This window comes from Centropristis striata, chromosome 24 (assembly GCF_030273125.1).
Source record: "Centropristis striata isolate RG_2023a ecotype Rhode Island chromosome 24, C.striata_1.0, whole genome shotgun sequence".
Taxonomy (NCBI): domain Eukaryota; kingdom Metazoa; phylum Chordata; class Actinopteri; order Perciformes; family Serranidae; genus Centropristis; species Centropristis striata.
In genome coordinates this window covers 21491836-21517697 of record NC_081540.1, presented here as the reverse complement: position 1 = coordinate 21517697, position 25862 = coordinate 21491836, and the positions used below count along the sequence as shown (strand labels likewise).

The following is a 25862-nucleotide window of genomic DNA, read 5'->3' as shown; positions in this document are numbered from 1 at the left end:
GTTATCGTTTTTTATAGAAACTCTAGTTTTTATTTTTATTTCAGTTAACGAAAATGTTTTTTCAATTCTAGTTTTCGTTATTTCGTTAGTTTTCGTTAAATATAATTAGTGAGGACAACAACGTCTGCTGACTTCTTTCTTGTTTAATTGTTTCTAAAATGAATACCAAACTGGCTTTTTAGGTACATAGATCCACAAAGTCCGCACAATTTTGACAATCTTGATTTTTAATGTTTCTAAATTTCCATGTTCTTCCCAAATGTGACCGAAGCTCCTGAGATGGTAAAAGGTGAAGTGGTTGGTCCTCCTGCAGATATTTGGACAGTTGGAGTCGTCAGCCACATTATGTAAGTGAGATAGAAGTTATTATCATTATGACATGTTAAAACAATATATTTTAGTCAAGAGCTCAAAAAATAAATGAGTAATTTTCTAATTTGTCAAAAAATATATATACTTTTTTATAATTTGTCAAAAAAAATTAAAACTTTTTTTTATAATTTGTCAAAAAATTAGCAAGAGTGTGTGTGTGTATATATATATACATATATAAAGAATATATATATATATATATATATATGTTTTTTAGTTTAATTCTATTTATTATTATTATTATTGTTATTATTATTATTATTATTATTATTATCTTTTTTCAATGTATTTAATTTTTTTCTTGTATGTGGGTTGGATATGCTCATCTTGTGTTTATCTGTTGTTTTATGTTTTTTGTAATATTTTTTTGGTTGGTCAAAATAAATATATGATAAAAAAAAACATTAATAAATAGTTAGTGAATGTGTAAAAAAATGTAAAATAAATATTATAAATTGTCCAAAAAAATTGTATAATGTGTCAAAATATTTAAAAACATTCTATGATGTGTCAAAAAAATTGATAAATAATTTTATAATTTGTCAAAAAATAAATAATTTGTCAAAAAACTAATTAATCAAGAGTTAAGATGATCTAATATATGTGTACCCTTGTGTATATATCTATATATCTATATATCAGTTTTTTATTTTTATTTTTTTCATCATTATTATTATCTTTTTTTTTCTTTCTTGTAGCGGGTTGGATATGCTCGTCTTATGTTTGTCTTTTATTTATATATATATATATATATATATATATATATATATATATATATATATATATATATATATATATATATATATATATATATATATGTATATAGATACAAAAAAAATACATTTAAAAAACGTTTGTGAATGTAACTTTTGGAATCTCTAACCTTGTTTTTCTTCATTTCCAACCAGGCTCAGTGGTCGTCTGCCCTTCGAAGATAAAGACCCGCTCCAGGTCGAATCCAAAATCCTGATGGCGAAGTTTGACCCGTCTAAACTGTTCCCAAATGTGTCCCAAAGTGCCTCCGCGTTTCTCAAAAAGATGTTGAGCAGTTACCCATGGTGAGTGTTGAGAAATACATTGAGGAAACCTTTAAAATTAAATTATCTGACTCCAACACAAAATCCTCACCTGTTTCTCTGCGCCGATCGTTTGATGGGGAATGATGAGCAGGAGACGTCCCAGTTCTCAGTTTAACTTCATTTTATTACAATACGTCAAGAATTATGCAATTTACAGAGTCTCTGGGTTCAAACTACACGTCCCTGATTACACAAAAGGTTGATCAGTTTATGAAGGCTGGACACAGTCTAATTTCTGCAAGAATTTTTGGTAGGAGCCACTCTCTAGATCGGAGATGGCAGCCATATAAAGTCTATGAGAACCAATATATCTTTCAAGCCATTCAGAAGGTCAATCTTGGTGTCAAAATCTTCATTTTCTGGGTCAAGGAGTCCATTAAAGCTATTGAGAATATCAAAGACGAAAACAAAGGACATTTTCACTTTAGTTTTAGTTAATTTTGTAACCACCTAATACCGTTTCAGTTAGTTATCGTTTTTTAAAAACTCTCATTTTTATTTTTATTTCAGTTAACGAAAATGTTTTTTCAATTCTAGTTTTTCGTTATTTCGTACGGAAGCCCTGAACCGCAAGTGAAGAAAATTTTTTTTGAGATGTTATCTTGTTATTTCGAGATCATATCTCGTTATTTCAAGATAATATCTCATTATTTCGAGATAATACACATATGTAAAAAAAAAAAAAAGAATTTAAAAAAAAAAAAATCTTCCAAAATTTTTTTTTTCTTCAGATATTATCTCATTATTTCGAGATAATATCTCGTAATTATGAGATAATATCTCGTTATTTCGAGATAACACACCTATGTAAAAAAAAAAAAAAAAAAAAAATTTTTTTTTTTACATTTTTTTTTTTTTACATAGGTGTGTTATCTCGAAATAACAAAATACAAAACAAGATAACATCTAAAAAAAAAAATTCTTCACTTGCGGTTCAGGGCTTCCGTAATTTCGTTAGCTTTCGTTAACTATAATTACCTTGGTGAGGACAACAACGTCTGCTGACTTCTTTCTTGTTTAATTCTAAAATGAATACCAAACTAATGATAATAACCTTGGTTTCCAGGGCCCGTCCGACTACACGAGACTGCTTCACGCAGGCCTGGCTGCAGGACTCGTACCTGATGAAGCTGAGGAGGCAGACTCTCACCTTCACCTCCAGCCGGCTCAAAGAGTTCCTGGTGGAGCAACAACGGCGCCGCGCAGACGGCGCCACCAAGCACAAGGTGCTGCTGCGCACCTACCAGAGCTCGCCCCAGGCTCCGGCGTCCGGGACCGCGCCGCATGTTCCCAGCCTGAAGTGAGAAGCTGGAAATGCGGCATCGTACGTTGCATTTTCTGCAGTTTGCAGAGCTGGATCTGCAAAAAAAAGCACCTCTGTGAACCACCGCTGCATGAAAAATAGCAGTAAGGTAGAGGTGAAGACACGGGGGACGGGCAGAGAGCTGGATATACACGTATCCAAAGAAAAGACAGGAGTCCACGTGTTATTTTTGACTTCTACATTCAACTATAAAGGTATTCTGAGCGGACGAGAAGCTGCGACGCGACAAATTTATCGAAACTGTTTAGAAACTCCGCCGAAAGGACACAGGATGTTCTTTGGTTTTCTTTGATTGCACAATTTCTCACATTGTGAATTCTGAAATGGCACATTAATATTTGATTTTGACATTGCACGATCAGCCTGGAAACATGTGTACCATTCGTGTTTTTACTGCCGTTTATGTCACTAAATTTAGTAGTGAACAACTCATGTGAATGTACCATGATTTAAGCTGCTAATTCTTTTTTTTTTTTTTTTCCTTTCGCGTTAACTTACACATTTTAAAACCAAAAATATTCTTCTTTTTTTTCTCGAAATCGTTTACTTTTTTCATGTTAATTTATTTGCATGGGCGAGCATTTTATGATTTCACTTTAGCATCGAGGCAAAAAACAAAAAAATACAAATAATAAGGAGTGTGTTTGTGATTGGTGTCACGGTAAAAATGAACTATTTTAGGGTGAGCTAGGAATTTTTTGGTACAATTTCTTGTTCTGTGCTTAAAACTGAACTCTAACTGTAATAAACTATGAAAAGCAGTCCGTAATGTAATTAACACTTTACTTGGAAAAGTCATACACTGGTAAATTGCTGTGGTTTTTCAGTATTACCCATCGGTCGGTCAGGTTGCGTAAACCAGATCAACCAGTCAGTGCCTAAATCGGATTAATATCCAAAATATTTCTCTTGTAAATGTGTCTCCATTGGTACTAATTCACAAATGATAACTTCTTTAAACAAAGCAAAAATGTGACTGCAATATTGGACAACAATACAGATGCATATCGATCATATACATACACACACACATACATGTCTTTATAACGTTGTGAGGGCCATGATCGTTGAGTTGTTTGTGAGGACCACCACTTCACACTTCAGGGTTTACCATCTCTGTTAGGACCTTTTCTTAAAATTCATACAGATGATTAATTAAGGCCTTTAGAAGCTATCCTAGCATTTTCTTTGTGAGGACCGGGCAAAATGTCCTCACAACCACAAAAGTCCTCATAATGTTGGTGTTCTGCCAAGGGTTGGTCCCCACAGTGATATAAAGATAAGCACACACACACACACACACACACAGTACATGCAGTCCTTGTAATAATAGAACGTCTTGTGTATTGCTCTATCACAGTGTTCCTTTTTGTATGAATTTGGACGGGTGAAGATTTGTAAATGTACCAATTTGCGGTGTTTATATGTGGAAAAAAGTTGGAAGATGTTTTTATGAGATAGTATGTAATAAACTATTGATACCATTGGGGAAATGAATCTGCTTCTCATTCTGTGAAATGCAGTTTTGGGCTTCGACACAATATTTTACTTTGAAAAAAGCTTATGGTTAAAAATATGTTTAACATCACACTGTAAAAAAAATGTTGTTTTTACGGTAAAAAAAAACGGCAGCTTTGGTTGCCAGAACTTTACCGTAATAAATACGGTGCAACCTTTTCTAATATTACGGTAAAATGATATTAGCACTGTTGATTTCACGTTAAAGATTGTCATTTTATTCCATATTTTACCGTAAAAAAAGTTTTTCCATCTAAAGAAACGCTGTTTTGCCATATAATTGACAAGAAAACACTGCGGCATAAATTCAAGATTTTACCATTGCAGTTTGTTTTGCTGAAGTTCCCCTGGAACTTTTGATACAAAAGAACTGTTATAATATGTAATGTTTATTAATTTAGATAGATTTATAGGGCTGCAGATATCAGCTATAGAGATGTTCAGCTTTTCTTAAATATAATGGAACTATATAACAGTATGGTGCCAAATTTACCTTTAAAAGCTTGACAATAATGACTCAAATATTGAAGATAATCCACAGACTTCTTGTTCACAACAAAAGTCATTTTGGGTTTAACTGTAAAATCTCAAGAATTTTACAGTTTAACCTAAAATAAATGAACCTGTTCCTCTTCAAACACTGAATGTTTGCTCTTATATTAATAATCAGAGCAAAGCAAGACATGCAGACTAGAATGCAAAGTGATAATATTATTAATTTCAATTATTATTATTATTATTATTATTATTATTTTTAGTACCACGGGGCAATTTAACACCGGCAGTAGCCCCCGTGGCCCTTTCAGAATTTCCCCAGAGGAAATTTTCTAGTTTATATTTATTATATTTAGCAATTTATTATGGAGAAAACAATCAGCTTATCAGTTCAAAATCTGCTCCACCTCAACCAACTGCAACAATAGAAAATCCTGATTTTACATGAATGCATGAGTAAAAATAATCTAATGATGTAATATAAAATAGAATAACAGTCTCATTTTTCTACTTTTAATACTTCAATTACATTTTCCTTATTATTATTACATATTATTCTAACAGAGTATTTCACAGCACTTTTACTTAGGTAAAGGATCTGACTATTTCCCTCTGCCATGTAAAATATATACATATATATATATATATATATATATGACAAATAAGACAAAATAGTTACACAAACCTATTTTTACTTTAAAACTATGTAATTGTAGGTAGAAAGCAGTGTCCACACAAATATTCCCAGGCTGTGTTTTGGATGGGAAAAAAAATTATACACTCGAGCAAAAAATTATACCAAATTAAATTTATTTTCTATTCTTTTTACATTTTAATTTTCATTGATTGTTGGTGTAGGCCCAAAGCAATTTGTATTGCTGAATTATAAAAATGTGTTACTTATATACGGCATTACATTACATGTTATTTTTACATTTTAGTCAACTAAAATATGCACCATAGAGAAAAGTCTTCTTAACCTCTGAATTTTGCCAAGATCAATTCTAGTTTTGAGTTTTTCCTTCAGTTCCAAATCTCCTGAGATATTTTTGGTGACCAGCCTCTCGTTTGCACTTGGGTCCTGGCTGCATTCTGACAAAACCATACTAATAAATGCTCATTATTGTTTATTGCTAATTGTTAAAAGGATCCTCATTAGCTGTCACCAAAATGGGACGAGCTAGACCAGTGGTGGAATGTAACTAAGTACATTTACTCAAGTACTGTACTTAAGTACAATTTTGAGATATTTGTACTTTACTTGAGTATTTCCATTTTATGTTACTTTATACTTCTACTTCACTACATTTTGAGGCAAATATTGTACTTTTTACTCCACTATATTTAGCTGCCAGTTTTAGTTACTTTTCAGTTCAAGATTTAACATAAAAACATAATTAATATGAAATGTTTGCTAACATGTTAACATGTTTTAAATTGAACATCATAAGAGTATATTAAGTTGTTAAAATGAGCCCTAAAATTAATGCGGTCCGTACATAAATGCATCAAAAATGATAACCCAACAATATATTTTTAGAATATATGAAACAATCTGAGTGGGTCCATTCTGCATAATGAGTACTTTTACTTTTGATACTTTAAGTACATTTTGATGCTGATACTTTTGTACTTTTACTTCAGTAAGTTTTGAATGCAGGACTTTTACTTGTAGTGGAGTAATTTCACAGTGTTGTATCAGTACTTTTACTTAAGTAAGGGATCTGAATACTTTTTCCACCACTGAGCTAGACTTTCTGGGGTCCGAAAAAAACAAAAAAACACTTAATGATAAAGTAAAAACAATGAAACATTGTAGACATCATTAAAAATCATCAGAAATTATTCAAATAGCTAAGTTATTAAATTCACAAGTATTACATTTATTACTACATTCATACAGTCCATCCCTTACTCACAAATTTAAATAATGAATTCTCAAATGGCAGGCCGACTTGAAAGATATTTTGCTATTCAGCTTACGTATATTCAGTACTATTAGTTTTATGAGTAGCTTCATTTAGACTTAGTAGGCTGTTTCATCTTCATAGTAAGGCTCAAAATAAGGTATGTGGCTTGTTAAAATAATTGATTATTTTCTATATTGGTAAATGATTTTATGCTTTATTTCTGCTTCTCTGTTCTCTGTGAGTGACGCAGGTCAAAGGTCAAACCTTGACTGTAATAAATATCTCTATGCATTTATATTAAGTCAGACGATATGATTTGATACATTGATTGTGTTTGTGTGTTAATATTGATGTAGAAAACTATGATTACTTTAATTACATATATTCCATTTGCTTAAACTGATTAAGATTCTATAAATCACCTTATTTTACCACGTTTTTTCTGTTGGTGACAGATTTTTTCTGTCGGTGACAGATTATCAATTTTCAAGGTTTCCTCATGCAATTTTTCTAACAGGCTCCATTATGATATTTTTTCTCTTTTTTTGGCCAACAATAGCTCTTTAGTTAGTAAAAGTTGCCGACCCCTGCACTCGAGTCATGGTCGGCACTTGTGCGACGGTCCCTAACTGTAGGCAGTTTCAAGGGGGCCCGAACTGGGCGTTTCTTTGCCTCTACTGCTCCAGAAGTCGTGCTGTCGGGCAGGTTTTCACTCACATTAGACATTACACAATATCTACTATAGTATTGACCCACATATACAGAAACGTGCCGCTCCATAGGTAGCAAACACGGAGTAAACGGTGTCAAAGTGTCGCCTAATAGTGCAGCTGAAGTTCATTTTACACAATGTATCCTGTAGTTAGATTACGTGTACTTTATTTAGTCTTTTAATGTTGTTGTGGCTTAGTAGAGCACTGCTCAGATGAAGTAGAGCAAAATATCTAATGTAAGCAGTGCAATATTTGTTTTTGGACAGTATAGTAAGTATGTATAGTAAGTTTTGAGCAACTTTGTTTCGGGCTACTTTAAGGGACCGTCGTCAAATTTGTAGCCGTCAGGAGAGGGAGTGCGGTGCGTAGCCGTTCCCTTACTGCGCCACTTTAAGTGGAAGGGGCAGCCTTGAAACCTCCATGTTTGTATCTTGAAATTGCGAGCGGAGTTGAGCACCATATTGAATCAAAGTTGCCATCTCCTTGACAAATGTGTTACAAGTTTCAGACTTGTAACTGTAGCGGCTATCTGAGCCAGAAGGCTGATAGTCTGATGGATTTATTGTAGGCGACTTGTTGCGATGTTTCCCGGCGCGCCTCGGCTCCGTTTTCCTGCATGTTAACTTGGTTTTTAATTTAATGCACCGAGTCAGCGAACAATCTCTAAGTTTAAAGTGTGAGCTCAGACCTGCATGTGATGGACAACCCGTCCTCAATAATCACACAAGTCAGCCGGGATGAAGAGGGGAATAAAGCCGCAGCAGAGGGAAGTAAGTCGCTTTTTCATTTCTGTCTTCATGTCAGAAAAAAGTTTTGCAGCTCCGTGAGTCACACTTCATGACCCGCCACGGAAAAGCGCACAAACACTGTAATCTGATTTACTGTCGCAACTTGTGCACACTTATAAAATACACATGTTATGGAGGTGGACTGAAAACAAGTCGCAGCATTAAAAGTGTCAGTGTTTTATTATTTGTGTATAGATTATGGCTGCGGCCCTTCGGCCTGGGATGAAAGTAAAGGAAATGACGTAGCAGCTTGATTAAACTAGCTTTTATCTGAATCTAGATATTTTTATTATGTTGACTGGACTTATACATTTTAAGTAAATTAAAAAATATATATTATGTAATTCTTTCTCAATTATTTTGAGTTCAAGAATCCAAGAGCATTGAATACATATTTCCTTTGACCCTTTATAACATATATAATCTAAAGTCACTGTTTAATATGAATTATAATCTATTTTTAAAATTTTAAGGTATTTTCTGACATTTTTAGAGACACTGTGAGCTAAATTCATTACCGTAACATATTTTAAAATAAAAAAACCCCACAAAGAAAGGGTTTTTTTTTCTTTGTATTTTATTAAAATATACACATATTTTCATGCAAACAATTCTATCATTACCGTAACATTTAACCATTTTTTCTCATCAATTTTTGTTCTGTATACATTGTTTAAAAAACGTTATGTTTGATTATATTCTGTTAAATTATACCTTTTTAAACAAATATATATATTTATTTTTATAAAGCTTATCAAATATTTATTGTATATAAGTGTGGGGAAACCATGAATTTTTTTATCTAGACGCATTACGGTAATGAATGGGTGAATCAAAAACATATAATAAAAGTATAGAAAATATTTTTTTAACACAAAACAATGAATTGTGCCTCATTATGGCTTCATTGTTAATTCATATAAAAGTGAAATATATTTAGTTTAACAATATTTTTTTAAGTCTCTTCTTAAAACCCACGTAACACCAGAGTGTTGATACATTTTATTTTATTTATTTTTATCCTATTTCTAATTTATTTTATATTTATTATATTTTATTTTATACATCTCTTTGTATTGTGTTATCTACACTCAAAAAAATGTTTTGTTGAATGAACATAATTTTATTATGACAAGTGGTTGCACAAAATAATTTTATCTGAATCTAGATATTTTTATTATGTTGACTGGACTTATACATTTTAAGTAAATTAAAAAATATATATTATGTAATTCTTTCTCAATTATTTTGAGTTCATTTTACTCCAATTTTCTTAGTAAATCCAATTAAACCCACTTTAAATGAACTGAAATAAATTGTGTATGTTTTTTAAATATATTGTGCTCTTTCACATCAATTAAAATGTTTAAATTGTACCTTTTTTATTAAGTTGATTCTTGGATGGAAAATTGGATGAACTTAATTTTTTCGAGCTACATTTAATGAAATAAAATAAGATTGTCATAATTCTGACAATATATGTTGAAATTACATGTATTTTATAAGTGGAGTTAAATAACACATAGTTTCTATTAAAATATGCTTAAATAATATATGTAGGTTTAGGTTTAGGTTTTTATTTTTTTGCACAGTTAAAATTACATAAAATGACAAAGATAACATATAATATAAAGTGCAGGGGGAGGCAGAAAACCCAGATGGGCTTATTTAAAGCCTCCACCTAAAATTTCATAGTTATTAGAAAGTAATAAACTGATAATAGAAAAAACACATGTATAACATCAACAAGTTATAATGACAATAACAAAAACAAAAATGAACATGTTAAGTAAAGGAAATGACGTACCAGCTTGATTAAACTAGCTTTTGGTGATGAAAAGTCTTTATTATAGTTTTTATTTTAATTATTTACAATTTCCGCACTTATATTAGTTTACTTATGTTATTGTCTTGTTCATTTTATTTCATTTATATTTTATTCCATTTATTTTTATTTTATTTTTGTCCTTCAGACTAAAAAATCAGTGACGGAAAATTCACTTATTTACTCAAGTACTGTACTTTATTGTAGGGCTGGGCGATATGGACCAAAAATCATATCCCGATATATTTAGGCTGAATATATAATATGATATTTTTATGGCAAAGTGAGAGCAAATGTTCAGTCAAAGCCAAATATAACATGTCGAATGTAGTTTTATTGGAACCGTTTATTTAAGTGAACATAAATACTGTATAAAAATTTGAGTACCTTTTTTTTTCTCCATAAATTGCAGAGTACCTTCATAAGCTCCATAAAGTGAACATTTAAATTAAAAAAAATATCTTAAATAAAAATAGCAGCTTGATTAAGCTAGCTTTTGGTGATGAAAAGTCTTTATTATAGTTTTTATTTTAATTATTTACAATTTGCGCACTTACATTAGTTTACTTATGTTATTGTCTTATTTCATGTATATTTTATTCCGTTTATTTTTATTTTATTTTTGTCCTTCAGACTCAAGAATTTGTAAAAAATCAGTGACGGAAAATTCACTTATTTACTCAAGTACTGTACTCACTCTAAAAACTAACTAAAACTAACTGAATTTGAAAACAAAAATTCACAACGAAATTAAAACTAAAACTAATGAAAAATCCAAAACTATTATAACCTTGGTTGGAAATGAAAAACAAACTGGGGTTGGGCGATATGGACCAAAAGTCATATCTCGATATATTATTATATTTTATTTTAATTATATACAATTTGCGCACCTACATTAGTTTACTTATGTTATTGTCTTATTTATTTCATTTCATTCATTTTATTTGATGTATATTTTATTCCATTTATTTTAATTTTATTTTTATGCTTCAGACTACGGCTGGGCGATATGGACCAAAAATCATATCCCGATATATTTAGGCTGAATATATAATACGATATTTTTATGGCAAAGTGAGAGTAAATGTTCAGTCAAAGCCAAATATGACATGTCGCATGTAGTTTTATTGAAACCGTTTATTTAAGTGAACATAAATACTGTATAAAAATTTGAGTACCTTTTTTTTTCTCCATAAAGTGCAGAGTACCTTCATAAGCTCCATAAAGTGCACATTTAAATAAAAAATATATATCTTACATTTAAAAAAAGCCTATGAAATAAAATAGACCAATCTTTTTCTGAAATAAATATATTTATATGAGAAAAGAATAACGAACATTACAAAATAACTAAATATGACAAACCCTAGTAAGGGCAGCATTTATATATAAAAGAAAAAAATTTAACTATATCGATATATGCGATATGGTCTAATTCCATATCACATTTAAAAATATATTGATATATCTTTTATATCAATATATCGCCCAGCCCTACTTTATTGTATAGTATCTCTATTTATGTACCTTTATACTTAAATTTCACCACATTTCTGAGGAGCTTTCTGATTAATATTACTAAATATAATTATAGAATTAATTTGGAAGTATTCTTATACAATAAACTACCATGCAGTATATAAATCTGTTAGAATTAGCCCCACATTTACTACCCACAACAATAATATTATTATTAAAAATGTTACCCCGGTAATATAACATACATTATTATAAAACGTGTCAGTCTAATCTCATTCAGAATTAATACTTTTGGTACTTGAAGTACAATTTCATTTGAATCAGACTTTCTCTCTACGATGATTGTGGCCAAAATATATAATTATGCTAACAGTCACGTACATCTTTAACATTGTTTATTTTGTCTCTTATTTTGGTAAATGAATAACACTCATACAACTACATAGGGAGGTGGAGATATAATCTGTAAACACAACCCCTTTATTCTAAAACTTTTAAAAAGGTTTTCTAAAGTTTTTGAATGCAGGATTTTTATTTTCTGCAGTTTTGTATTGCTACTTTCACTAAGTAAAAGCTAAAAAAAGTACTTTTTCTACTGATAGCTTTAATATTTAAAAAAAAAACACGAAACTGTCTTTCAGTCACTGCAAACTCAGTTTAAAAACAATTTGAATAAGTATAATATTGTCATCAGTATGATAATCAACTCATATCTTTTAATATCCAGAGGGGTGATTCTCATGAACATGGTCATAGCAATAATCCAAGAGCATTGAATACATATTTCCTTTGACCCTTTATAACATATATAATCTAAAGTCACTGTTTAATATGAATTTATAATCTATTTTTAAAATTTTAAGGTATTTTCTGACATTTTTAGAGACACTGAGCTAAATTCATTACTGTAACACATTTTAAAATAAAAAAAACAACAAAGAAAGGGTTTTTTTTCTTTGTATTTTATTAAAATATACACATATTTTAATGCAAAAGATTCTATCATTACCGTAACATTTAACCATTTTTTCTCATCAATTTTCATTCAGATTTTGTTCTGTATACATTGTTTAAAAACCATTATGTTTGATTATATTCTGTTAAATTATACCTTTTTAAACAAATACATATTTATTTTCATAAAGCTTATTAAATATTTATCGTGGGAAACCATGATTTTTTTTTATCTGGACGCATTACAGTAATTAAATATATTTAGTTTAACAATATTTTTAAGTCTCTTCTTAAAGCCCACGTAACACCACATAGTGTTGATTTTATGATTTTTTAAATTTATTTGTATACATGCATATTTTATTTTGTGCGGGCAGTACATTTTACATTTTATCTTATTTATTTTTATCCTATTTTTTTTTTTTTTATCTTATTGCATTTTACTGTTCTATTATTTAATACACCTCTTTGTATTGTGTTATCTATTTATTGTTAATGCAGCACTTTGGAAACCTTGCGTTTGCTAAAATTGTGCTATATAAATAAAATGGATTGGATAATAAAGTATGTCCTTATAATGTTCACAGACATAACTTAAACTGGCATCATTAGAATCACCCAGAGGTGTTTTTTCCTCTTTATATCTCTTCTGTTGCTGCTTTGCCTCTTAGTGTCTTAGTGCATTTTCTAACAATGCTTCTCTGTTTCCCTCTCAAACTAAATGAACTTCTCATTTCCTCAATGTAACACTAACTTTATCAGTTCTGTGTTCACCAGCATGCACTCCTGGCACCGCCGCTGTACACAAACCAATGAGACACCACAGACTGTAAATGCAGGTTACTGAATAATCAGGTGACCTGTCAGTCATCATGTCTGAGTAACTGCCAAGGGCCAATGTCTAGTGTCACTTCCTGCCTGCAGAATGCCACATTTCATAGCAACAACACTGTATCTGGTGAGTCAATATCAACATAAGGTGCCTCTGAGACTGAAAAAAAGTTCAGATTTTCCATTTAATTTCATATTTATTGTATTAAGTAGAGGTTATGCTGTTAGAAATGCATGTTGGTCAAGCTCCCACACTTTTTTATAAAGTAACTATAGCCCAGAGGTGGCCAACCCGTGGCTCCAGGGCCTCATGTGGCTCTTTAGGCCTCCTGCAGGGGCTCCCCGTGGCTGAGACAAAAAAAATGATATACATATTTTTACATTAAAATGTTAATTTATCACTGGTGTAGACCAAAAGCTATTTGTATTCATCAATTGTAAAATTGTATAGCCATTTTAGAGCATGATATATTTTTTTAGATAGATATACTTTATTCATCCCAAGCTGGGAAATTAGTTTTTTTTTTTATTTGATTTTATTTTTTATTTTATTTTTAATATATTTTTTTAGATAGATGTACTTTATTCATCACAAGCTGGGAAATTACAGTTTTTTTTTAATTTTTTTTTTTTAAATTTATTTATTTATTTTTTTAGATAGATATACTTTATTCATCCCAAGCTGGGAAATTAGTTTTTTTTTTTTTTTTTTTTTTTAGATAGATATACTTTATTCATCCCAAGCTGGGAAATTACAGTTTTTTTTATTTTATTTTTTTTATTTTTTCATTTTTTATTTATTTATTTTTTTAGATAGATATACTTTATTCATCCCAAGCTGGGAAATTACAGTTTTTTTTATTTTATTTTTTTAATTTTTTAATTTTTAATTAATTAATTTATTTTTTTAGATAGATATACTTTATTCATCCCAAGCTGGGAAATTACAGTTTTTTTTATTTTATTTTTTTTTATTTTTTTATTTTTAATTTATTTTTTTATTTTTTTAGATAGATATACTTTATTCATCCCAAGCTGGGAAATTAGTTTTTTTTATTTTATTTTATTTTATTATTTTTTTTTTTAGATAGATATACTTTATTCATCCCAAGCTGGGAAATTACAGTTTTTTTTTATTTTATTTTTTTAATTTTTAAATTTTTAATTAATTAATTTATTTATTTAGATAGATATACTTTATTCATCCCAAGCTGGGAAATTACAGGTTTTTTTTAATTTTATTTTTTAATTTTTTAATTTTTTTTTTTTTTTTTTTAGATAGATATACTTTATTCATCCCAAGCTGGGAAGTTACAGTTTTATCATAACATTAAAACAACACAACAGGCTTATCTTTTAGTGTTGGCAGCTGTAGGTGTTGATAAGCCACAAATTCAATTTGTTGCATTTGTTTATGCTTGGTGGCTGAAATGTGAAGCGGAGGCCGTCTTGTAAATGTGTAGTAGCCTAATCTATTGTGTAACCTCGTCCCCACAATGTGAAGGTGCTTACTCACCGTGGAACACAGCCTCGGTCTCAAAACATGTTGACTCTGTCCGGCCTAAAGCGGCTCTGACATGCTGATAACCACGGCTCCATTCCTGGAATCAAAAGACAACTTTAAGTTTCAGTTTCTCTCTCGTTCTTTGAGGATCTTTAACTGAAGAAAGTTATGGGGAATATACCACAGTTAGGGTTGTCACAAGACTAAAATTTTCAACTCAATACCGATACTCAGGAAAATATTCGATACTCGATACCATTTTCGATACCACAAGGATAAAAACAAAGACCCCAAAATTTAACTGAAATATTTTTATTAACAAGAAAAATGCAACATGTAAAAATGAACAGAACCACAGGTTAAATATTTGTAATAAAAAACTTAAAATAAAAAAGAAACTGCAACTATGATAACAAGCTTCAGATACTCGATACTTTTGAAAATGAGTATTGTATCCGGATACAACGTTTTAGTATCGATACTTTACTTTTTTGAGTATCGATGCTTGTGAAAATGTGTGAAAAATTCTCCCCCTAAATGTCAAAGATCTGTGATGTCACATATACGTTACATTGGGCGTTGATGGAATTTATATTTATGATATTTCTTATTTTAAAATAATTAAACTCGATACTAGAATAAATACTAGACACCTTTTCTGCTTACAGAAACACAAATTTGCCTTTTTCTTTGCATCTCCACAACATTTATCAAAATTGTGACAGGATAGGATAGGATTATTTTATTTTTAACAGCAGAGCATATATTAATTTAAAATAATTTCAACAGTGAAAATAAGTGAGTGGCCTATTACCATTTTTGTCATTGTGACAAATACGTCGCGTGAGGTTTTTTGATTTTTAGGTTACTTGTTTTATATTAATTTGTTCAGGAAATTTGGACAAAATATTTGTAATTGTAAAATTTTAAATTAATAATTGAATATGGGAGATTCTAGAACATGCGTGTCACCATTGGTTCCTATGGGTTAAGGTTTTGTTGTTGTAGTTTCCTCACGAAATGACCTGGTGACTGCCGTGTCAGCTCTGTGGGTTAAAGAGTTATAAATCGGTACATATATCAAACCTTAAATTAAATCTAAGCCCGTAGTTGTAAAAATGAAGCCTACAAAAGTCCGTCGTGTCATCGAGGACATCGTTGATGTGGTTAGTAAATGTTGCTCAACTTCAGGGCCCAACAAGTTGTTGCGTAATAGTAATTTTAGATCCCTACGAGCGATTGTGGTTTCTTCTAGTGTTCAGTGTAAATACAGGAAGAAATTCTAGTCCAGTGCATATTTCTGTGACAGAAACATGTGATCCTTTTGGCTCGCTGTTACTACTACAGTGCAAGTTGCAACATTTTGGTTATCTGGGTCCGTTTCCTGTTTTTCTTGTTGTTTTTTGCAGCGTCTAAGAGAACGAAGCCATCCGTGACCGTTCTCATGTAATAAGTAGCATTAGAGCCCAATATGACAATGTGATTAACCTTATATTATGTTTGATTATTAAAAAAAAGACTGATGGAGCCTCTAGTGCAGGGGTGTCAAACTCTGGCCCGCGGGCCAAATTTGGCCCACAGTGTAATTTTATTTGGCCCGCGAGGCAATACCAAATTATTATATAATTATTGTACTATCAAAGCTGACCCGCCGGTATTATACGGCGCATTTACCGCTAATACTAGATTTATTATTGTTATTTTATTTTTAAATGTATTAACCTGTTGAAAAACTTTATTCTGATATTTAAATCAGAAGGATGCAAATAGAAAAGAGGCACACAATTTTTATTTAATTTTTATTTAATAAATTAATGACATTGATGTGTTTTTTATTTGAAATTTGATTTTGCATGTCTGCAGTATTTAGTTATATATTGTATGTTTATAAGCGTTGCTGGTTCCATATTTAATGTGAAAGCAAAACATGTTTGGTATTTATTAAAAGGTTTATTTGTTCAATGTTGGAGATTCAATTCGGAGAAGGAAAGAACGTCACAAAGTACGCTAAGTTTGTTTAATAGAATTCACATTTTTGAGGTGACAAGATGAGTTGGTGTGCGCCAAAATGCAAACATGTCCGACGAAAGGTGAACCTCCTCTTCTTCTGTTCATTGTCAGTTTCCAATACAATATAATACTCAAATATACTTGCATTTACCTATCATCATCAGCCTTATCCTGCAGTGGTTTGGAGTAGGGATGGGCGATATGGCCCTAAAAGAATATCACGATATTGCAGGCTATTTTTGTGATAACGATATTCTTGACGATATTAGGAAATACTTTAAAAGACATAGAAAATATGATAATTTTATTTTAGTCTGTATAAATAATTAAAAATCTAAAATGTAGTGTGAAGTGCAAATCTCAACAGTTGCCAAATACAAAAAAAATGACTCTTGAGTATGAGCAAATAATAAAAATAACCATTTAGGGGTTCCGGGGGCATATTTTAATGACATTTAGTAAAGGAGAATAAAGGTTCTTGTATGTTTTATTTAAGGCATCTTATTTTGACAGTCTTCTTGTAAATTCTGTGGTGGATTCTGTTAACACACTGTGCTCTTATTTTGAAAGCTGCATGTGTTTAGCTTGTAGCTTTTTGTGATTAAAACAACTTTAACCACTACATCAAGAAGTAGGAATGTTGCCAATATCATGATATGCTTTTTTTTTAACCATAAAAAAAAAATACCGATATTATCGTGAACGATACGATATGGCACACCCCTAGTTTGGATTAGCGGTCGACCGATACTGGATTTTTAAGGCAAATGTCGATACCGATTATTTTGACATTTGGTGGTAAAATCCGGTATACTGGTCCGGTCCATTGTTTGCCTTAATATCAGACCAGGTAGAAAGTTTTCAACATGGTCTCACAGGAATCCGTGAAATAGCCACGGATTTCGCTTAACTCAAAATCCGTGGAATAGCCACGAAATCGCTCAAATTTCCGTGAAACTGACACGGATTTCACTACAATGCAAGTTAATGACAGTCATATTTTTCTGGCAAGATCTTCACCACAAAGTGATTATGTACATTCACTGAGTGAATATTTAGAAAATAAAACATATATTTCTTGCTAGAAATGTGATCAAAACCCATTTTTATGCAGAAACAAAGTCAAAATATTGATTTTTTTCACTAAAAATGAGAGAACTGTCCGCCATGTTTTTTGTTCTGACCGCCGGAACCTTGAAAGTCACGTGACTTGGAACAAACCAATAGGAACAAATATCCATGGAATAGCCACGGGATATGACTGTCATTAACTTGCATTGTAGCCAAATCCGTGTCAGTTTCACGGAAATTTGAGTGATTCCGTGGCTATTCCACGGATTTTGAGTTAAGCGAGATCCGTGGCTATTTCACGGATTTCTGTGAGACCAGGTAGAAAGTTTTACACCAGCCCATCCATACATTAGAGGTGGGGAAAAAATCAATACAGCATAGTATTGCGATATTTTGTGTGGCGATATTATATCGATTCTTGGCTGCCAAGATATTAAGCGATCCAGTGGCATCAGTATTTTTGCCGTTTTTGTTTTTTCTGTTATCAGGCTCACTTTTAGGAATCTACTGGAGATACTGGTATCATATGAAACTAGAAGATCTAATGAATCGATAGGCACAATGTGAGTCACAATATTGTCAGGAAGTTGTCGAAATAATGCTGCAAAGTTAGGCTTTTTTTATGTTTCATTCAAAAAGACTCAGAGCAGTGAAGCTTAAAGTTTGTGAAAGTTTGATAAAATGCTGCAGTTGGCAGCAAAGACTGAAGTAAGATGAATAGAGTTTTGTCTTATTTGACAAAACAATTCTTGATTTAATTTAATTTGTGGACAAAAAATACAGTTAAAACACAATTCTCTGAATACTGAATACTTTGTTGGTCAGTCTGTGGGTTTGACTCTCATTGTGGAGAAATAAAAAGACTGAAGTGAGATGAATAGACTGAGAATTTTCTCTTATTTGACAAAACAATTCTTGATTTAGTTAAATTTTGTGTAACCCTAACCCTAAGGGGGAAAATGAGCCAGAGTCTACTTTAACGCTGGTGTAAAAACACCCTGTAATGGAGAATATACTTGAACAATCCCTGGACAAATCTAACATTTGGTTTGTTTTAGGGCTGGGCGATATATCGCTATAAAAAAGATATAGATATATTGTTAAATGTGATATGGAATTAGACCATATCGCATATATCAATATAGTTATAATAATATATATCAATTTAATTTGTTTTCTTTTATATTTAAATGCTGCCCTTACTAGGGTTTGTCATATTTAGTTATTTTGTAATGTTCGTTATTCTTTTCTCATATAAATGTATTTATTTCAGAAAAAGATTGGCCTATTTTAATTCATAGTATTTTTATTGAAGATATTTTTTAATTTAAATGTGCACTTTATGGAGGTACTCCTCATTTAAATAAACGATTTGCGATAAAAATATCGGGATATATATCCATATTCAGCCTAAGTATATCGGGATATGACTTTTGGTCCGTATTGCCCAGCCCTAGTCTGAAGCATAAAAATAAATGGAATAAAATATACATCAAATCAAATGAATGAAATGAAATAAATAAGACAATAACATAAGTAAACTAATGTAGGTGTGCAAATTGTATATAATTAAAATAAAATATAATAATATATCGAGATATGACTTTTGGTCCGTATCGCCCAGCCCTAGTTTGTTTGTCATTTCCAACCAAGGTTATAATAGTTTTGTATTTTTCATTAGTTTTAGTTTCAATTTCGTTGTGAATTTTTGTTTTCAAATTCAGTTAGTTTTAGTTCGTTTTTAGAGTGAGTTTGCTAGTTTTAGTTTAGTTTTTGAAAATGCTTAGTTTTAGTTTAGTTTTTATTAGTTTTAGTGTTAGTTTTAGTTTTTTAGTAATGGGTATGTGCCTTTATTTCCTTTGGTTTATCCAGTGGTGGAAAAAGTATTCAGATCCCTTACTTAAGTAAAAGTACTGATACAACACTGTGAATTTACTCCACTACAAGTAAAAGTCCTGCATTCAAAACTTACTGAAGTAAAAGTACAAAAGTATCAGCATCAAAATGAACTTAAAGTATCAAAAGTAAAAGTACTCATTATGCAGAATGGACCCACTCAGATTGTTTCATATATTCTAAAAATATATTGTTGGGTTATTATTTTTTGATGCATTTATGTACGGACCGCTTTAATTTTAGGGCTCATTTTAACAACTTAATATACTCTTATGATGTTCAATTTAAAACATGTTAACATGTTAGCAAACATTTCATATTAATTATGTTTTTATGTTAAATCTTGAACTGAAAAGTAACTAAAGCTGGCAGCTAAATATAGTGGAGTAAAAAGTACAATATTTGCCTCAAAATGTAGTGAAGTAGAAGTATAAAGTAACATGAAATGGAAATACTCAAGTAAAGTACAAATATCTCAAAATTGTACTTAAGTACAGTACTTGAGTAAATGTACTTAGTTATATTCCACCACTGGGTTTATCATCTCAGCCCCAATAAGGTTATTAACTCTTACAGTTCTGGGTGTTTTGTATTTTGGTTCTAGTGTAAACATCCCAGTCTCAGTAAACATATTCACCATGTGTTGCATGTTCAAATAGAAACACTGAATTATGTATGAAAAAAGTTGACAAAGACGAAAACTAAGGACGAAAACTTTTTTTTACTCTTTTATTTGTCTTTTTTATCTCTAACTCTGTTTTGGATTGAGTTTTTATTACTATTTTATTCTATTTTATTTTACTGTTTACTGTTTTTAGTATTTTATTCTTTTATTGTTTTTATTCATACCCAGATGTGTATGATTTATTCTATTTTAATAACTGTACAGCACTGTAGTCAACTGAGGTTGTTTTTAAATGTGCTCTATAAATAAACTTTGACTTGACTTGACATTTTCACTATAATTTTAGTTAGTTTTAGTTAGTTTTGTAACCACAAAATACAGTTTCAGTTGGTTATCGTTTTTTAAAAAAACTCTAGTTTTTGTTTTTATTTCAGTTAACAAAAATGTTTTTTCAATTTTAGTTTTCGTTATTTTGTTAGTTTTCGTTAAATATAATAACCCTGGTGAGGACAACAACGTCTGCTGACTTCTTTCTTCTTTAATTGTTTCTAAAATTAATACCAAACTGGCTTTTTAGGTGCATAGATCCACAAAGTGACACGGAGGGGAAACCCAGGAATAGGACTCGGATGCAGAGTAGTTGAGAAAAAACAAGGTCTTTATTGTGTCCAAGAAAAACGGAGCTACAGGTAACAAAAGGCGCCTCTAAAAACGAGGGAGTTACTAAGAAAAATACCAAAACTAAACTGAGGAGATCTCTAGGCAAAAAGGGGCAAAAGGCCAACAAAAAATCACTCTTAACGAGGGCTAAGGAAAAATAACAATTTCACAAGACTATGACTGTGGCAATACTGTGGTTCAGAGCTAGTGGTGCGGACAAAAGACATGACACACTGGCACAGGACAAAGGGGAGACACAGACTATAAGCACATGAGGGTAATGGGGAACAGGTGGACACAATCAGGGAATCAGGGAAGACAATCAGACTGGAGACACATGAGGAAGGGCAAGTGACCTGAAACGAGAGGAGAGTTACTTTTCAAAATAAAACAGGAATTGACAAGACAGAGACAGGACAAAAACGCAACTTGACAAAACACTCACCGCGGTGTGACAGTACCCCCCCCTCTAGGGCCGACACCTGACGGCCCAGGCTGTTCAGGGTGTTCTTTATAAAAGTCTCGAATGAGGTCAGGGTCCATGATGAACCTGGCTGGGACCCACTGTCGTTCCTCTGGGCCATACCCCTCCCAGTCCACAAGGAACTGCCTGCCCCGACCTCGATTGCGCACTGCCAACAGCTTCTTTACGGCATAAACAGGCCCCCCTTCGACCATTCGGGGAGACGGGGGTGGCTTGGTTGCCGGCACCATGACGCTCTCCTTGACAGGCTTAATCTTGCTGACATGGAAGGTGGGATGTACTCTGAGGGACCGGGGCAGACGGAGGCGCACGGCTGCTGGATTGATGATTTTAGAGATGGGGAATGGACCAACAAAGCGTGGAGCCAGTTTGCGGGACTCCACCTGCAACGGCAGCTCCTTGGCAGCGAGCCACACCCGCTGGCCAGGTTGATAGGCAGGAGCCGGTCTCCTCCTGCGATCTGCTGCTCTCTTTACTCTGTCCCCTTGACGGATTAGTGTCTGGCGGGCTGCTGCCCAGATGCGGCGGCAGCGGCGGACTAGGGCATGGGCGGAGGGCACCGACACTTCAGGCTCAGACTCAGAAAAGACAGGGGGTTGGTAACCAAACACACAATTGAAGGGGGACATACCGGTGGCAGAGGTGGGAAGGGAATTGTGGGCGTACTCGACCCATGTCAGGTGTTGACTCCAAGACGCTGGATTCTGTGCCACCAGGCACCGGAGGCCGGTTTCCAGCTGCTGATTGAGGCGCTCCGTCTGGCCGTTAGCCTCTGGATGGTACCCCGAGGTGAGGCTAACAGTAGCTCCAATTAACTTGCAGAACTCCCTCCAGAACCGTGAGATAAATTGGGGCCCCCGATCTGACACAATGTCCTGAGGGAATCCGTGGATCCTAAACACATTGTTCATCATACACTCAGCTGTTTCTTTAGCAGACGGCAGTTTAGGCAAAGCTATGAAATGTGCCATCTTAGAGAATCTGTCCACTACGGTTAAGACCGTAGTGTTACCTCTGGAGATCGGGAGCCCCGTGACAAAATCCATGGAGATCTCCGCCCACGGCCGGGACGGGATGGGGAGAGGCTGCAGCAAGCCTGCGCGGGCTCTGGAGGAGTTCTTATTCCTGGCACAGACTGGACACGCCTCAACGTACTCCTGGACCTCCGGCTCCATGGACGGCCACCAGAACCGCTGTGCGATGGCGAACATGGTCCGACGTACACCCGGATGGCAGGTGAGCAGAGACGAGTGAGCCCAGTGAATCACCTGTGGGCGCAGATTAACAGGAACAAACAGACGATTTTCGGGGCACCCACTAGGTGGAGGGGTCTCACCATTCGCCTGCTTCACCTCGGCTTCTATGGGCCAGGTAACCGCTCCAACCACATGGTTAAGTGGAAGGATGGGGTCAGGTTCCGTGGCAACGGGCTCGGGGCTGAAAAGACGGGACAGGGCATCAGGCTTAGTGTTCTTTGACCCCGGTCTGTAAGATAGGGAAAATTGAAAACGGTTAAAGAACAATGACCAGCGGGCTTGTCGAGAATTCAACCGTTTGGCTTTTCTTATGTACTGCAGGTTCTTATGGTCTGTCCAAACCAGGAACGGGTGTTGTGCCCCCTCCAGCCAGTGCCGCCACTCCTCCAGCGCCACCTTCACTGCCAGCAGCTCCCGATTTCCCACATCGTAGTTTCGCTCCGCTGCCGTCAGGCGTCGTGACAGGAAGGCACAGGGGTGGAGCTTGTTGTCCGACTCGGCTCGTTGGGACAGAACACCCCCGATCCCCTCATTGGAAGCATCAACTTCCACCACGAACTGGCGAGAGGGGTCGGGGAGTGTGAGGATGGGTGCTGTGGTGAACCGCCGCTTAAGCTCTCGGAAGGCTGCGTCCGCGTCGGCGGACCAGCGGAACGGCACCTGTGGAGAAGTGAGAGCATGGAGAGGAGCCGCTGTCGCGCTGAAGCCTCTGATAAACCGCCTGTAAAAGTTGGCAAATCCTAAGAATTGCTGCACTTTCTTGCGGCTATCTGGTGTGGGCCACTCAGCCACAGCGCTAACTTTTGCCGGGTCCATCTGAACCCTTCCAGGAGCTATGATAAAGCCCAGGAAGGAGATGGTATCGGCGTGAAATTCGCTCTTTTCGGCCTTTACAAACAACTTATTCTCAAGGAGACGTTGCAGAACAAGATTGACGTGTCTCTTGTGAGTCTCCACGTTGGGAGAGTAAATCAGGATGTCATCTAAGTAGACATATACAAAGTGATCTAGAAAATCTCTCAACACATCATTTATCATGGACTGAAATACTGCTGGAGCGTTTGTGAGGCCGAACGGCATGACTAAATACTCATAGTGTCCTGAAGGTGTGTTGAAACCAGTCTTCCACTCATCCCCTTCCCGAATGCGAACGAGGTGATATGCATTACGCAGGTCTAATTTGGTGAAGATCTGCGCCTGTTGAAGTTGGTCGAATACTGAAGTCATGAGGGGAAGGGGATATCTATTCTTTACTGTGATCTCGTTGAGGGGGCTATAGTCAATGCAGGGGCGGAGGGTCCCATCCTTTTTCTTTACAAAAAAGAACCCAGCCCCGGCTGGAGACGAGGATGGTCGAATCAGGCCTGCTTTCAATGAGGTCTCAATGTAGTCTTTCATGGCCTGCCTTTCAGGCCCAGAAACCGAATAAAGCCGGCCCTTGGGAATGGTGGAGCCCGGCAGGAGCTCGATGGGGCAGTCATAGGGGCGATGTGGCGGAAGAGCTGTGGCCTTATTTTTACAAAAAACCTCCGCGAGGTGGTGATAACAGCTTGGTACTGTGGTCAGGTCGATGGTCTCTGGGTCTATGGCAGAGTTAACAGAAACATTGTTCAGAGTGAGAATTTCATTCTGGGGCCGGCAACAGATTTTACAACCCTCCCCCCACCCAATAATGTCCCCGGTCTGCCAATCAATGCGCGGGTTGTGGCGCACCAGCCACGGGAGCCCGAGGATGAGAGAGTGCTGAGGTGAGTTAATCAGGTAAAGTCTAATGTGCTCCTCATGATCAGCGATGTGAATGTGTACTGGTTCAGAAATATGTGTAATGTCAAATAGTGCGCGCCCGTTGAGCGCGCTCGCCTTAATAGGCTTACTCAGCGGCTCTACCTGGAGCCCCAGTCTCTGAGCAAACCCCCAGTCAATCAAGCTCCCATCCGCCCCCGAGTCAATCAAAACACCCTGCTCAATGTCCTTGCCAAGGTGCGTAATCGTTACGGTTGTTAACTTTCGTGGGATGGGGGTGACGGCTGTGAAATGACTCACCACCAAGGTCGCTTTCACGGGGCAGGCGGCGATGAGGTGGCCCTGTGTGCCACAGTAAAAGCACCTGCCTTCCTGGGATCGCCGCTGCCGCTCCTCCCGAGAAAGCCGGGACCTTCCCAGCTGCATAGGTTCCCCCTCCAGCTCAGCAGAAGGGCGAGGAAGTGGCTCGGGAGGAGATCGACGTGGCGCCGTGCGCCAAGGAGCCGCGGAGGGATCTGGCATAGCGGCTGGCACCAACCTGGACCCGCGCCGCTGCTTCCTCTCCTGCAGCCGGTTATCCGTGCGGACGGCGAGAGCGATGAGGGAGTCGAGGTCCGGAGGAAGGTCCAGCGGAACCAGAAGATCCTGGATAGGATCTGCGAGCCCTTTCAAAAAAACGTCGTACAAGGCAGCGGCGTTCCACCCGCTCTCCGTAGCCAGGGTGCGGAAGCGGATGGCATAATCACAAACTGAATCAGCTCCCTGCTTCAGCCTGCAGAGTTCCCGAGCCCTCTCTCGATCTGTCGCCACCGGGTCAAAGACGAGTCTGAGAGCTTCGGTGAATCTCTTATGTGACGTACACACCTCGGAGTCTCTGGCCCACTCCGTGGTGGCCCACGCCCGGGCCCTCCCCGTGAGGTGAGACATCATGAAGGCAACTCTGGATCTCTCCGTGGGAAAATCATGGGGTGAGTGTTCATAATGCATTTCGCATTCTGTGATGAAGGACCTACTTAGTCCGAGGTCCCCCGAGTATCGCTCCGGAGGAGCCAGCCTGGTGCATGCGCCAAAGCGCGTAGATGAGGGAGAGGGCTCCGGAGACGCTGCGGGCGGTTCAGGCGCTGCTGTCGGGTTCTTGGCGAGGATGAGGAGAAGCTGCTCCACCTGGGAGCCGAGGAGACCCACCTTGGACATCACGGTGGCCTTAAACTCCTCTTGGCTGAACGCGAGTCCTCTGAGTCCTTGGCCAAGGCTGGCCACCTGCTCCTCCTGCTGCGTGAGTTTGGACGCCTGGGAGCGCAGCGCCGCGCTCAGCTGGTCCT

At 35.3% G+C, this 25862-nt stretch overlaps 2 protein-coding genes across 2 annotated transcripts in view; both read left to right on the top strand.

Moving 5' to 3' along the window:
* LOC131962658 (striated muscle preferentially expressed protein kinase-like) overlaps positions 1–4268 on the top strand; it is a 78210-nt gene extending 73942 nt beyond the window's left edge. The window contains exons 40-42 of the mRNA XM_059327640.1: positions 272–347; positions 1281–1430; positions 2518–4268. Coding sequence (XP_059183623.1) covers positions 272–347; positions 1281–1430; positions 2518–2755 — 464 coding nt within the window. The 3' untranslated portion in view covers positions 2756–4268. The remainder of the gene's footprint in view (positions 1–271; positions 348–1280; positions 1431–2517) is intronic.
* Positions 4269–7738: 3470 nt separating this feature from the next.
* The window catches only part of LOC131962756 (carboxy-terminal domain RNA polymerase II polypeptide A small phosphatase 1-like), a 38447-nt gene continuing 20323 nt past the window's right edge, over positions 7739–25862 (top strand). Inside the window, exon 1 of the mRNA XM_059327812.1 lies at positions 7739–8181. Within this exon, the coding sequence (XP_059183795.1) occupies positions 8109–8181 (73 nt within the window). The 5' untranslated portion in view covers positions 7739–8108. The remainder of the gene's footprint in view (positions 8182–25862) is intronic.